The following is a 14,351-nucleotide window of genomic DNA, read 5'->3' as shown; positions in this document are numbered from 1 at the left end:
ATATATATATATATGTTGTTTTTGTATCTTTATAATGATACAACTGAATTTTTTATAAGGTCAATGATATAAAATTTGAATTAAAATAAAAATAATGTAAAAAATATATAAATTCCATTAGTAATATTTATGTAAATAGATAATAATGTAAAAATATATATAAAGTCCACAGTGATATTAATGTAAATAGATAAAAAAAATATATATAGATATAAAATTTAAATATATTAGATTTACGCTGCCACTTATTTCCAGGTAAAAATGGAATTTTTTTAATAATGTTTTTTTTTTTTTTTTTTTTTTAATCATTAGTACTAATAGTAATTCAATTAATTGTTAAAAAACAGAAAAAAAAAAATTAATACGTACTCATATTTACTCAAAAATAACAATATATAAGTTTTTCTTTATTTTATTTTTCATTTTTGTGGCCAAAAAGCCAAAAGTGCATAGAAGACTTTTGAATTATATATATATATATATATATTTATTTAAAAATTGATTTAGCATTATGTCAAGTTGTAAATTAATATTATTTGATGTGCGCTTTTTTAAAAAAGTGATGCAATTCCACAGTATTTATGCACCATAGGATTAATGAATTCACCAATAAGTGAACAACCCCAATAAAGGTTCTGTTTGTTTCCATTTTTATTTTATTATAATAGTATACAATTTACAATATTAATTTTTTTCCCAAAAAAATATCAACAAATAATTTTCATCTAAACATCACATAAAATATACATATTTAAAAATATCACATATAAAATTTAAATTTAATTAGAATAGCCAAATTCAATAATAATAATAATAGTGACTCGATTGAGTGGAATATGTAAACAAGTTAATTTAATTAGTGGTAGATGATATTGGAGCACCAAGATGGTGCATTACCAAATAATAATAATAATTATTATTATAATTATAATAAAGTTGTGTTAATTGCCATTTTTCTTCCAACCAATTAAAATTTGTCAACAAAAATAGTATGCAACACAAAAAGTGATGATATGCTTTGCACACTTTCATTTCCTCCTTGTGTTCGAGGCTGTCTTCCTTTTAAAAAATAATAAATATATATATATATATATATATAAAATCAATTTCATGATTACTTATTACAGTAAATTATTTTTTTATAAGCTCACATTTAATTACTATTTACACCAAAAGTTGAAAACCAAATGCACCCATAATGTGTAGTAGTATATATATTAATAATAAGCCTACTTAGCAAAATTTGCACATGTATGTTATTGTTATGATTTTTTTATCAAATTAGTCCTGTTTAAAAATAACAAACATTATTTATTTATATTTAATGGCAGGCAAAGACGACAGTAGGTCATAAATTTTGCTTTAAGGAATTATCAGAGGGCATTTATTTTCAATTGAGTAAGTGATTTAGGGGTGTTTGACAAATAGTTTTTTTTTTAAGAGCTTTTAGTTTATTGAACAACTTTTAGTTGTTTGATCAGTCAAAAAGCTAATTTAGGTGTTTGGTAAATTAGCTTTTTGGAATAGCGTTTTGATTTGATACAAACTTTAAAAAAAAACTAAGGGTGTGTTCGTTTGCAAGACTTTGCAAAATTCTTACTATTCATTTAATTTTTTCCCCCAAAAAATATCAAATCAAACACCTATTTTTTATTTTTTATATTATAGTAAAAATCAATTTTACATTCAAAACATCACATTAACACCTATTTATATAACATCATACAACTATTCAAATTCAAAATTTTTACTATTCAAATCCCAATTCAAAATCCAAACCCCCAAACAAACACACCCTAAAAATATTATATGTGATACAAACTTTAAAAAAAACTAAAAATAAAAACAAATATAAATAAGTACAATTGTCCAACTCAATCCAAACACATTATGCATTTTTTCGCTTAAGTTTTTTATAATCATTTTAAACTATTTGGGGCAGTTTTTTTTTTTTTTTTTTTTTTTTTTTTTTTATTCTTGGAAATATTATATGTTTTTGTAAAAGAATATAATATTATATAAACGTAAATTATTATTATTATTATTTTAAAAAACATAGCCCAACTTTATATAACATTCAGCACTAATAGGGTTAAATTGCATCCTCCACTAAGCATTACCACTCATGGTTTTGGTTCCACCACATTCAATTAATTGATAATTGTTCCTTGCTGATATATTCTAGAGCACGAATGTATTTCTTTTCAATTTAAATTGGAAGTTGGAGTTTTTATTTAAATAATATTTAATTTACTTTTTGATAAATATATATTTTTAAAATATAAGATTTTCAAATAATATTGTATTTTAGTATATATATAATTGATATGACTATTTTTCGTAATATATATATTCTTATTAAAAATAGTATCAATTAACTATTAAAATTCTATTTATATTATATTATACAAATATTTGAAATTTAAAATTCAAACGCTCAAACAAAACCATCCGAAGTTTGGATGTGTTTTTGAATATTAAAGTGTAGCTTTGATTTTATTTAATTTCTCTTTGTAATCATGAACTAGGATTTGTTTAGTTTCGATTTTAAAAAATTCATCATCTAATTTATATAATTTTTAATAAAAATATATTACTAATTTTAAATAATTATTCAATTTGATATAAATATTAATTTAATTAATATCTTGAATGTAATATTGATTTTTAATATAATATAAAAAAAATATTTAATTTGATTTTTTTAATCCAAACAAAATTATGAATAATAAAAATTACCTACAAAAAATGTAATATACAATAATTATTGAATATGTCTTAGTGTAAATATTTGTAGAATACAAATTTGATATTAATAAACAAATAAGGATCACCACATAGGTTACATTATTGTAAAATTATAATATGTATTAGCAAATATATGTCTCTTTCAATTTTGCTTTATTTATTTATTGAAAGATAATGAAAAAAGAAGATAAATATGATGCACATGACGGAGTAAATTATTCCCTCCGTCTCAGATACTATGTCCACGTTGCCGTTTCTATCTGTTCCATATACTATGTCATTTTCCTTTTTTTGGAAAATGATGACACACTTTAATCTTATTTTAAAATTTTTTAATTTAATTTTTTTAATTTTAATTAAACTAATTAGTTATCTTAATCTTAATTTATAATTATTTATATTATAGGATAATTATTTTTACTAATACATTCTTAATTATCTACTAATTACATGCCTTCTAAAATACACTGTCTACAGTGTAGCAAACACGATATTTGGGACGGAGGGAGTACTTAATTGGAACTTCCAATTTGGAAATACGGATAAAATCAATTAAACCAATTAAATTTCGTCTCTATAGTGTATGGACACTACTGACGTTTGTTCATATTATTTATTTTTGGACGATACGATTTTAAATAAATTTTATTAAAATATATAGTATATATTTTATTATTTTATAAAAATAAATAATTTAATACAAAATATTATTATTATTTTTTTATTATTGACACAATTGTTTATATATAATATTAATATTACTTTTTAAATAGTTATTTGATGTGATGTAAATATGTATTGATGTGCTGTTTTGAGTGTAAAAGTTAATTTTAGTTTAGTATAATAAATAAAAAAATAAGTGTTTGATTTATATTTATTGAAAAAAAAATTGAAATAGTAAAACCGAAAATCAAATCTCACAAGTAAATACATGTGTTTTTCGATTTCAATTTTTTAAATACAATAATTGCAAAAAAACAAACAAAAAACAAAAAAAGTTAACATGTTTGTTTATTTTCTGCTCCTTCTATTTGCATTAAAATTATCAATTTTATCATGTTCAGTTTAGTTTTTTTTTTTTTTTTTTTTTTTTTTTTTTTTTTAAATAAAAAAAAAGTATGAACTAATTTCACATTACCTTGAGTTTACAATTGTTTACACTAATGACAGTACATTAATTTAAGCAAAATAGTCTATACATAACCATTGTGTTTGGTTGTGCTTTTGAAATCTAAATTATAAATATTTATTATGCATCGTTATCAATAAAAATATATTATTTTTTTAATAAAGTATTATATCAAAATTCTATTCAAATAATTTTTTTTTAACTCAATATTCAATTTTAAATAAATTTCAAAGCATACTAAATATATATATATATAATATTTTTAATTGCGATTTTAATTTTTATTTTTGATAAAATGATTATTGAATCTAATATTTTGTATGAAAATCTTAATATATTTTTATAAAAAAGCAACATTATACCATTATTCTTTAAATGTGCAGCCAAACTTAACCTTAACACACAACTAAACACACTATTAATGTCGGTGGACAATGTGATGCCCCTTTTGTTAACAGTTTTTTGTTCAAAGGTTGTTATAATGGGAACCAACTGAGAAAGTCAAATCCTCCAAAGTCGTTGTACGTACGAGGACGAAAGCATAAGTAAATGTCCTATTATAATAAATTCTAGGAGTGTGCTGTGCTTCCAATTTTCAACACAATTTTTTAGCTGAGCTGTTTCATCGTGTGATCCCTTGAATATATATTTCTTTGGCTGATTAATTTTATATTATCAATAAGAATATATTTTTTTTTTTCGCTTGTAAAATATAGTATTACCTTCGTCAATCGCCAATCTATCAATTTATTTTTTGTATGTTAATCTTTTAATATTAATTATTATATCAAAACATAGTACAAATCAAGGAAAAACGACAAAAATACTTCTATTGGTGTCTTATAATACTACTGTAATGATATGTGTACAAAAAATTATACAAATATAAGGATATTTTTAATGATAAAAACAACAACGCCAAATACAAATAGATAGATTGACGTGGACGAAGGTAATATTAAATTTATTTATTTTTTTAAAAAAATACACGCACCATAAAAAAAATTGGAATAAAGCGTCAACAATTATATATGACCGTATCATTAATAATATACTGTATTACAATTATTATTTTTATATTACCAACATAATTTTTTATATTTTACATAGAAAAAAAAATTTGTCTTTAAACCAAAAACATAAAACAAAACAAACCCTTAATTATTTATTAATTATAATATTTCTAAATTTTTGTATTTATAAAAACTCGAACAAGTAAAATAGAAAGGAGTGGAATAAAAATAATATAATCTTTAATCATTTTTTAAAAATAAAATTTGTATAACTCGTATCTAACTAACCTGAGGCTAAAAAACAATACGTTGGTTGAGTGACGTGGATATTACATAAAACGCGACATACACACCGAATGCCCCTGTGATAAGACACGTCGGCATTGTTGAATTCAGATATTATTCTTCTTCACTTATTCCAACTTGGCTACGTCTGTGGATATGTTTGTCTTATTCGTAGTTTCCTGGAAATTCAATGATTTTTATGTTTCAATTGTCATGTCCTATACTTCCCACCTTAATTTCTAACAAAAACAGCTGGATTTGTTATTATTTTATTATTATTATAATGATTGATATTTAAAAAATATTTATTCTCTTGATCGTTCGATTGTATGCTCATTTTGATCGGACATAATTTTTTTAAAAAATAAATAAAAAAAAAAAAATTTACTCTTTTGATAAAAAAAGTTTAAAAAATGGTAATTTTTATAAAAAAAATGACAATAAATTTAGATAGCAACAAAACATAAAGAAGAAAATAAAAATAGATTTGGAGTATTATTTATTAATTTGGACGGTTATCTACTTTTGAACGGCCCAATTTAATGAAAACTAACGGAATGTGTTTATTAGGCTTGGATTCGGCCCATTTAGTATTTCGCGGGCTATCAAGTGGCGTCGTGATGCTCCCAGGGCCGTCGGATCTGAGTAGATCTCACGGCTAGAGTTTAGAGGCAATTGTAACTAACCCCCACCACTCTCCCTGCTCCATATCCATTTATCTCCAGCGCTGAAATTCAGCCACCGTCGCCGTCGCGCCGTGCTCTCCGGTCTGCCGCAATACGGACGCTCGGGTACATCTAGCACTTATGCACTTTCTTTAGAGCGGTTGAGAAGTCCTACCACTTCCGACATAGCCTTCGCTGTCATACGCTGGGAAACCGTCGTTATCTCGAGGTGATAGCTGCATTTTCTTTCTTCTCTAGCTGATTCAATGGTAATACTTTTGAATACTGCTGTGGTGTTTCTGTATGACGGATTTATTAATTTTTCCTAAGGCTCCGTTGATATCCTGGTCGTAATCAAAATTTGTGAATTGCAAAATACTAATATCACAGAATAATTAGTTCTCAGCGATGATAAGTTTTTCCCTCTGGATCATGCGTATCTTTAGAATTTAACGATTTTTACTCCCTATAAAAAAAAATATAATCTATTCTGTCCTGTCTACATTGTGAAGAACAGAGAATCAGAAACAAGTCATGGACCTTCGAGCTCCATGTAATGTCTGCATTACGGTTAGCCACAGACCTGCACCGTCAAAGCAGTTATTTACCAAAAGCAAAACATGCATTCCATTGAAACGCCAGAAATTGAAGTCAGAGCTCCAGACCTCTGTTGCAGCCAACAGAGATAGCCAGTCTCCGTCAGTTCCCACCCACAAAGTCACAGTGCACGACCGACAGCGTGGCGTTGTGCATGAATTTTTCGTCCCTGAGGTAATATATCAGCTTCAATTAGACATTTTATACATTACTTTATTTCTTAGTTGTGGATTTATGGCTGATAAAATTATAACACATGTAGGACCAATATATATTGCACACTGCAGAAGATCAGGATATAAGGCTACCCTTTGCTTGTAGGCATGGTATTATTCTATTCTTTCCTACTTTTAGCAAAATGCGTTGATGATAGTGTGTGGATGATGTGAGGGGTCTGGTAACTCTCTATAATGTAGGTTGTTGCACCAGTTGCGCTGTCCGTGTCAAGTCTGGGCAATTGAGGCAGCCTGAAGCATTAGGGATATCTGCTGAACTGAAAGATAAGGTATTTTCATAGCTTATGCTCCCCATTCTTCTCTCTTCTTGCTAGAGTTTTAATGCTTATCTGTTTGGTAGTCCATTCCTTAGCAGTCCTGTTAGATTGATTATTGAGCTATAGACATGATTATTTGCATGTTATATACTAATTCCTTGAACAACTGTGAACTTTTTGGCAATGCCCATGTCTGTGTTTGTGTGAAAACTTTGCTTCAAATTCATGCCTAAACTTGTTTCTTGACATGTATATTCCATTATCTAAAAAGAACTACCTGAGGCCGATAGCTTGAGTGATTACTGGTTTAGTAATGTTGGTCAGGTCATCAGGCATAAAGAAATTTTTCCTCTTTTCTGTGGATGGTAAACACAATGATTGAATTGATCATGGTCATATCTCCTAACACTCAGTTCAGTCCTTTGTTTAATGCACATCACTTGTCAGTGTATCTGTTTTTACGACTGATTTTAGTGTGTTTCATATATGTTTTAGTTTCTAAGATAGGCTCTCCAATCAACCTTTTGTATTTTGTTTAATTTTTAATCATCTATTATGCTGTTATCTGGCTCCTAGAATCCAGATGACCTTGATTTTATATGCGATCCAAGTGAATGCTAGATCATTTCTATCAATAAATTCAAAACCTCAGACAAGAGAACGAAATACATATACATGGGTAATAACCTAAACCTCTTGTGCAACAAAGGTTGATTTCAGTATGTCTCTTTTCTAAATGTAAGTTATTACAGGGCTTGTAAGTTACCACACAATTCTTCTTGGGTTTTGTACTGTTGACAGAGAACACATTGCACACTTTTAAGATATTTTTGATCTTTGGTTTATAATTTAGATTATGTTTCTACTATCTTATTGTAATATCTTTCTTTATGAAAAGTGAAAACAAATAGACATTTTGAATCATTGGTGTAATATTCTTTGGTTAAACATTCACTAGAAAAGATCATACCATATGAACAACCAACAATAGAAATAACACAAGTAAGCCATACAACAAAAGAATCATTGGTGTAATTAGGGATGGTATACTGTATCGAATATATTCAATTATGTCGTATACTGTACTGAATCGATCGGTATGTTAAAAAACATATTGGTACCGTACTGAAATCAGAATTTCGATATGGTAACGATATATAAGAATTGTTAGATGACATACAATGATATAAATATCATACAAGGATAATTATCAAAATAGCATAGCATACACACAATTCAGCATCAGCAACACACATTCTCTAAAAGAAAAATTAATTTACAGCAGACAACAACACACATTCTCTAAAACGGCAGCACACAACACTGTATCGTAAAACACAATTAACAAGCATACAAAGATAATCATTAAAGTCAGAATTAGTTTAAGCCACACAAAAACATTCACCAACTACACATTTTGTCTTAAAACAGAATTAGCACCCACTCCATTCCATATACCATTCCGGTTCTGGTTGTCGCAATTGATCCAAAACCTTGCTACTTTTTTTCTATCATGGTCGCCGTCCACACGATCACATCTATCAACAATGCTAAAGTTTTTCACCACCTCATATTAAAACATTTTAATAAGCTTAATACATAAACTTACAAGACTTATCAGTTTATTAGAGATAATTTTTCTGTAGTTGGGATCTGAGTAGAGAATAATCTTAATATCTTTTGCATCTATGAAAAGATATAAAAATTTATTAATACATTTTAGAAATATAAATAATATAAAATTAAAACTACTTAAAAATAATAATAATAGTAATAATAGTAATTAAATCTCTTACACATTTCGATTTCTTCAATTTCTTTGTAAAATTTTAGATATCCTTATAGAAGTTCATCTCAGTAGCCTTCAATGAATCACTAGTGCATACCAATGCTTATACCATTTTAGAAATTAAATTACTTCTAAAAGGATCCACAACTTGTTTTCCAAACTAAAAGCGGACTCGCTAGCCACCGTTGAACTTGGAATTGAAAAAATATCTTTTTCAACCATAGAAAGAATAAGATCTTAGTTTCATTTCCCTTCCATCACTCTAAAAGATTGAAAGATGGATTAGACGTTTCTCAATATCATCTGCTTTTATCCACTTCATTCGAGATCTCTTCAAGATGATCTTTTTTATTTTGTGCATTCACACATTCAAATAATTCATCACAAAGACCACCACCACCGCCGCTAAAGCTATCTCCACTAAACTCTATCCCGTATTATGTCTTCCCACACTTAAGGTTTCATTCATTCCCTTGTACTGTGTCGACAAAATCACCAAAATGTTTTTTTATCAACCACTTCTGGGATCTTTTCAAAAGACCCTCTCAATATTTTGATGCTCGCTTTGATTATTTAAAGGTTGTTTATGGGTCCAAAACATTGGCAATGAAAGTCAAATGATTCATGTAACCCAACTCCCCCAATACGTATCAAATTTTAGTTTCATTGCACTTGCAACCTTTCTAAGGGTTGGATCAGAAAGATCATTGCACATTTTTTCAATTTCAATCTGGAGTGCAATCAATGATTGATAGAATTGACAAATGAGAGTTTTTGATGCACTTAGTTCTAAAGTAGCATTTTAGAACTTCTTCTAAAAGTGTATAAAGGCCTTCGCATTCTCATAATCCTCCCCATTCGGTGGCCCTGCCATTTCTTTACATTTTTCACTATTTTTAGAAAAATGAAAGGCACCTATTCTTTAACCATCCTCTCAAACACCCTCCGATACTTTAATGTGTTGATGTACTAGCAAACTTAGCTAGAACTTTAAATTCTCTAAATTTATTCAATCTTGAAGGCGATGAATGAATAAAATTAACTACACTCCTGATGGACTTAATATCGATGCATTTAAGTTCTTTCAAACCATCAGTTAAGAATATGACAAGAACACCTCAAATGCAATATTTTCGTTCAAACATCAACATAATCTGTCATTAGAAGATGCATTGTCAACTACTACTGAAAAAACTTTTTCTATCCCCCACTCTTTCAAGCAAACTTCAACTATTCTACCAATTTCTTCCCCATAATGACAAGTAATTTTGTGAAACTAATTAGTCTCTTATGCAATTTCCATTCTCTATCTATAAAGTGAGCTGTGATCACAATATAATTTATATTATGAATGGATGTCCAAGTATAATTGTGATGCTCATTCTTTAATCATTGATTGAAAGTTTCATTCCAGCTTTCTCCTTTAAGAATATATTAATAAACCATACCTGCAACCTTTCGTCAACTAAGGAGTCTGAGTAATTCATGCACAAAATTCATAAACCCTTTCAAAACACACTTTTTTTGCAACAATAAAAAATAGGTTACTATTTACAGTAAAAACTCTCAATATTAAAAAAATGATATTATTTGCAATAAGAAAAAGAAAAAGGTTTAATACACACCCTTATATGTATCAAAGAGTTTGAAATTAATAAACTTCCTTGCCCTATTACCATAGACTCTTTCTTCTTTTACAGCTCTTCCATATAGCTGATTTAATTTACACATTTTCACCGAATGATTTTTGAGTCCACTTGTATTTCCACAAGTAATAGGAATCTCAGCTTTACAATAATTGCACGGCTCGATTGATTGCTTGCTGCTATTACTTGATGTTTGAACTCTTTCACAATGCAACTAATATTGACTTCTTTGTTTAGGAGCTACATGAGACTTTATCTTTTCTTCCTTGCTTATGAATGGAATACTCATCCAGTGTCTCACTAGTTGGAATTGGCAATGAACTTGAAGATTTTCAATCTCCATTCTAAAAGAGCAATAAAAGTAACTAGTATTGCAACTAATTAAAACTAAAACTAGCAAAATACTCATAAGCATAACATACTGCAATTACAGTTTTTCATTCATGTTAAAAATCTGAATTTTGACAGCCTAGAAATACATTAAGCTAAATTACTGCATCTAATTTATATATATATATATATATTTATATATATATATTGTAATCCAAGAGCACCACAACATACTGGAATTGGAATTACAATTTTTCATCCATGTTAAAAATCTAAAATTTGATAGCCTAGAAATACATTACAGAGTCGCAGTTATCTGAAAGCGAACAAGCCACATATGCTAGTGCAAATAAGGACTTGAAAGGCACCAAAGCATACCAGGAAGCATATGTTCTTGGTTTTGTACAATCTAGTTATGGCTATAATAGATGACAGAGGCCACCGAGTTGTTGCACTGGTGCATATTTACTTGAAAGTTGCGTTTAGCAATTTTATTGTGTTCATATTTTTGTCTTTGGCATCCTCATCCTCAATAAATATATCAATTTGAAAAATTCACTATTACAAAGAAATGAAAGGAATAGCTCACAGGTCTAGAATATAATACAAAGAAATAGAAATAGAAATAGAAATGACAAAAATACAATACAAGAAACAAAATAATAAGAAACACAAATCATCAAAAAGAGTGATTGAAAAAAAAATTACGCTCAAACCTTGGTCGTGGGAGGGATTATTTCAACTTGTAGCATTCTTGCCGTCAACGGTGGTGGACATCGGAGGAAGGAGAAAACGTGCTTGCAAGAGAGACAACGAGAATGTAGGAGAAGCCTACAACCTCCGAGAAATGATTGGAGCGTTGGGAGAGCAAGATTGTTGTCGCTTGCGAGAATTCGATGGCGGGGGAAGGCGAGAGTAAGATTGCAGTTGGATAGATGACGGCGAGAAATCGGGATGAGAATGGGTGCAAAGGAAATGATGCAAAAGGAGTGGGTCTAGTAATGGCGGGATTGAATTTGGAATTGGGAATTGGGAATTGGGATATTGGGGTTAGGCTGCATTAGATACTTAGATTTTGTTGATAAGATAAAATACAATAGTTAAAATTTTAAACCATTACATATATTTTAAAATTATTTAATTAAAAAACTTCGGTAAGGTATAAATATTGAAATACCGAAACTTTCTGAAATTAATACCGTACCAAAAAATTCGGTATGCCAAAAATTTCGATAAATTTGGTATTTTTCGGTATGTTAAGTCGGTATACCAAATTTTTCGGTAAATTTATCCATCCTCAGGTGTAATATTTTTTGGTTAAACAAAAGAACACAGTCGTGTGTGTTCACCCAACAAAAATATTTGATATGTTTTCCGATTAAATTAAAAAAAAACATTATAAATACGCATAATTTATATGATATGTACTATATTCACTCACAAAAATCAATAATTCAACACAAAATATAATTTTTTTATATTATCGATATGCATCCATATACCTAACCTAAAAAATAATTACACCAAAAAATACAAAGTGATTACACCCTTTTTTTTCTTTCTTAAAGTTGCAAGAGCATGAGCACGGGATGCTGACATGAGTTGGCGGTGCTTTACTATCTTGGCTTAAATATTTTAGATTAGTTTGTTATTATTTTAGTCCATCCGGTTTGTATCACACCTATAAATAGGCTAGTGATTTTATTATTAATAACATATTGTTAAGAAGGGATCCGGGCATCCAACCTAAAACCAATTGGTGATAGGTGGAGTGGCCTTTCACCCTTATATATTAGGGGAGTTTCCACACATTTAGCAATGTGAGACAATATTCAACTCTCCCCCCTTGAGATGATAATTTCGAAAATTCATATAGGATCCAAACCCAATACGGGCACTATGGCTCTGATACCATGTTAAGAAGGGATCCGGGCTTCCAACCTAAAACCAATTGGTTTTAAATTGGAAGCCCGGATCCCTTGGTTTTAGATTGGAAGCCCGGATCTCTTCTTAACACATATAATTCTGAGATCCCGCAAAATATAACATGGTATCAAAGCTATGTTACCCGGACTTTTCCCTATTTTGAGATTCTATTGTCTGTTAAGTTTGTTTTTCGTTGTTAATGAAGTTTATGATTGGCTTTCAATCATCTGTCCTAACTATGTTGAGAGTCCTGTTTTCGATTCTAACGGCGTTGAGAATTTTGCTTCTAACTTTAAATGCGTTTTGAGAGCCCAATTTTTTACTTTAATCACGTTAAGAGCTTGATTTCTAACTCTGTCGAGAGCTCCGCTTTTGAGTGTTGAGATCCCATCTGATTCTAATTGAGTTGAGAAGCTTCTCTTTGGTTTTAATGTCATCGAGAGCCATGTTTTCAACTATAATTCCATTGCTTGAGAGCCTTGCTTCTAACTATGACTCAATGGACAATCTTGACTACATTCTGTTCGATCTTTCTTGGCAAGCTCAAGTCATTTATGCAATACTTGAGTTTGAGGGGTAATGTAAAATATTTTAGATATCTGGTTTATAATTTCGATTAAGTTTCTATTATTTTAGATATTTTTTGAGTCTATTGGTTTGTATTGCGCCTATAAAATGGCCGGTGGTTTCATTATTAATAATATATAATTCTGAAATTTTGTAAAATGTAACACACATTCACTCCTGAAATGTAGGGGTATGCACTTCTTTGTGTGGGCTTCCCATCATCCGACTTGGAGGTTGAGACACAAGATGAGGATGAGGTATTAGAATTTGGCTGCACCTTCCATCTGAATTCTATTAGTTTTGTTACCATGACACGCTTTTAACAAATCTCCATTTTACTAAACTAAATTGAAGGTTCAAACACATGAGTATCAGGAGAAATTAATCATTTTGCTCCCTGTAACATCTAACTATGTAATTATGTCTATACAAATATTTTATTTTACTTTTTGTGTGGGACTTGGATAGGCTGGAATTAATCCCTTGCGCTATTAATATTGATAAATATCATCTGTTTAAACATATACAGGTGTACTGGCTGCAGTTTGGAAGATATTTTGCTCGAGGACCTGTTGTAAGTCATGTCTCTTACATTCTACTCGCATTCAAAATTGAAAACATAGTACACAAAAAAGAAACTAAAGGAGGATCAGGTTAAGGTTCAATTGACCAGGATCAAAACCATTGAGTGATGCTTCTCTAATTGATGTTGCAGGAAAGAGACGACTATGCATTGGAATTGGCCATGGGAGATGAGTAAGCCTTGTCTTTGCTTCTTGTCTCTTTTGATGAAGATGGTCGTATATTGAGAAGCTCTAGTGTATAATATTCCCTGTGTTTTCTTTTCTGATACATTACTTTGTTACCAATTTCTGTAACTAACTCTGCGCCTCAGTAGAAGAATGTTTATGTTTCCCGAACAGTTTTGGCTTAGACATGAATGAGAAGTATCGGTCGATGTTGCTCATTTTCTCGTAATTCTTTGAGAGTGGAATGTATACGTTTTATATCTGAATTTGTACATATGCTGATCCATGGGATGCAATACTGCAATGGAATGAAGTTCTTGAGATTCAAGTTTTTGTTGAATATACACACACATTGCTCACTTTTCAAAGAAGATTGGATTGACTTCAAAATAGGATGACTTGGGTCCATTTGCC

General features: G+C 29.3%; 1 protein-coding gene across 1 annotated transcript; it reads left to right on the top strand.

The window, feature by feature from the left end:
* Positions 1-5,866: 5,866 nt before the first annotated feature.
* On the top strand, positions 5,867-14,155 carry LOC127240358 (ferredoxin C 2, chloroplastic). Its single transcript, XM_051258994.1, has 7 exons — positions 5,867-6,069; positions 6,353-6,611; positions 6,700-6,763; positions 6,854-6,942; positions 13,377-13,445; positions 13,718-13,762; positions 13,904-14,155. Exons 2-7 carry the CDS (start codon positions 6,375-6,377, stop codon positions 13,946-13,948), a joined length of 549 nt encoding a protein of 182 aa, XP_051114951.1. The 5' UTR covers positions 5,867-6,069; positions 6,353-6,374; the 3' UTR covers positions 13,949-14,155.
* The last annotated feature ends 196 nt before the right edge of the window (positions 14,156-14,351 follow it).

The sequence above is a fragment of the Andrographis paniculata genome, unplaced genomic scaffold (genome assembly GCF_009805555.1).
Source record: "Andrographis paniculata isolate CXL003 unplaced genomic scaffold, ASM980555v1 Contig79END, whole genome shotgun sequence".
NCBI classification, from domain to species: domain Eukaryota; kingdom Viridiplantae; phylum Streptophyta; class Magnoliopsida; order Lamiales; family Acanthaceae; genus Andrographis; species Andrographis paniculata.
This window is presented reverse-complemented; position numbering and strand designations above follow the sequence as displayed.

What these genes read in the sequence shown, in the direction of transcription:
- LOC127240358 (XM_051258994.1), top strand. Translation starts at nt 6,375, where the DNA reads ATGGACCTTCGAGCTCCATGTAATGTCTGCATTACGGTTAGCCACAGA. An exon ending in ACCCTTTGCTTGTAGGCATG is followed by an intron (nt 6,764 to 6,853) that starts GTATTATTCTAT and finishes TCTATAATGTAG; the next exon opens with GTTGTTGCACCAGTTGCGCT. An exon ending in CTGCTGAACTGAAAGATAAG is followed by an intron (nt 6,943 to 13,376) that starts GTATTTTCATAG and finishes CCTGAAATGTAG; the next exon opens with GGGTATGCACTTCTTTGTGT.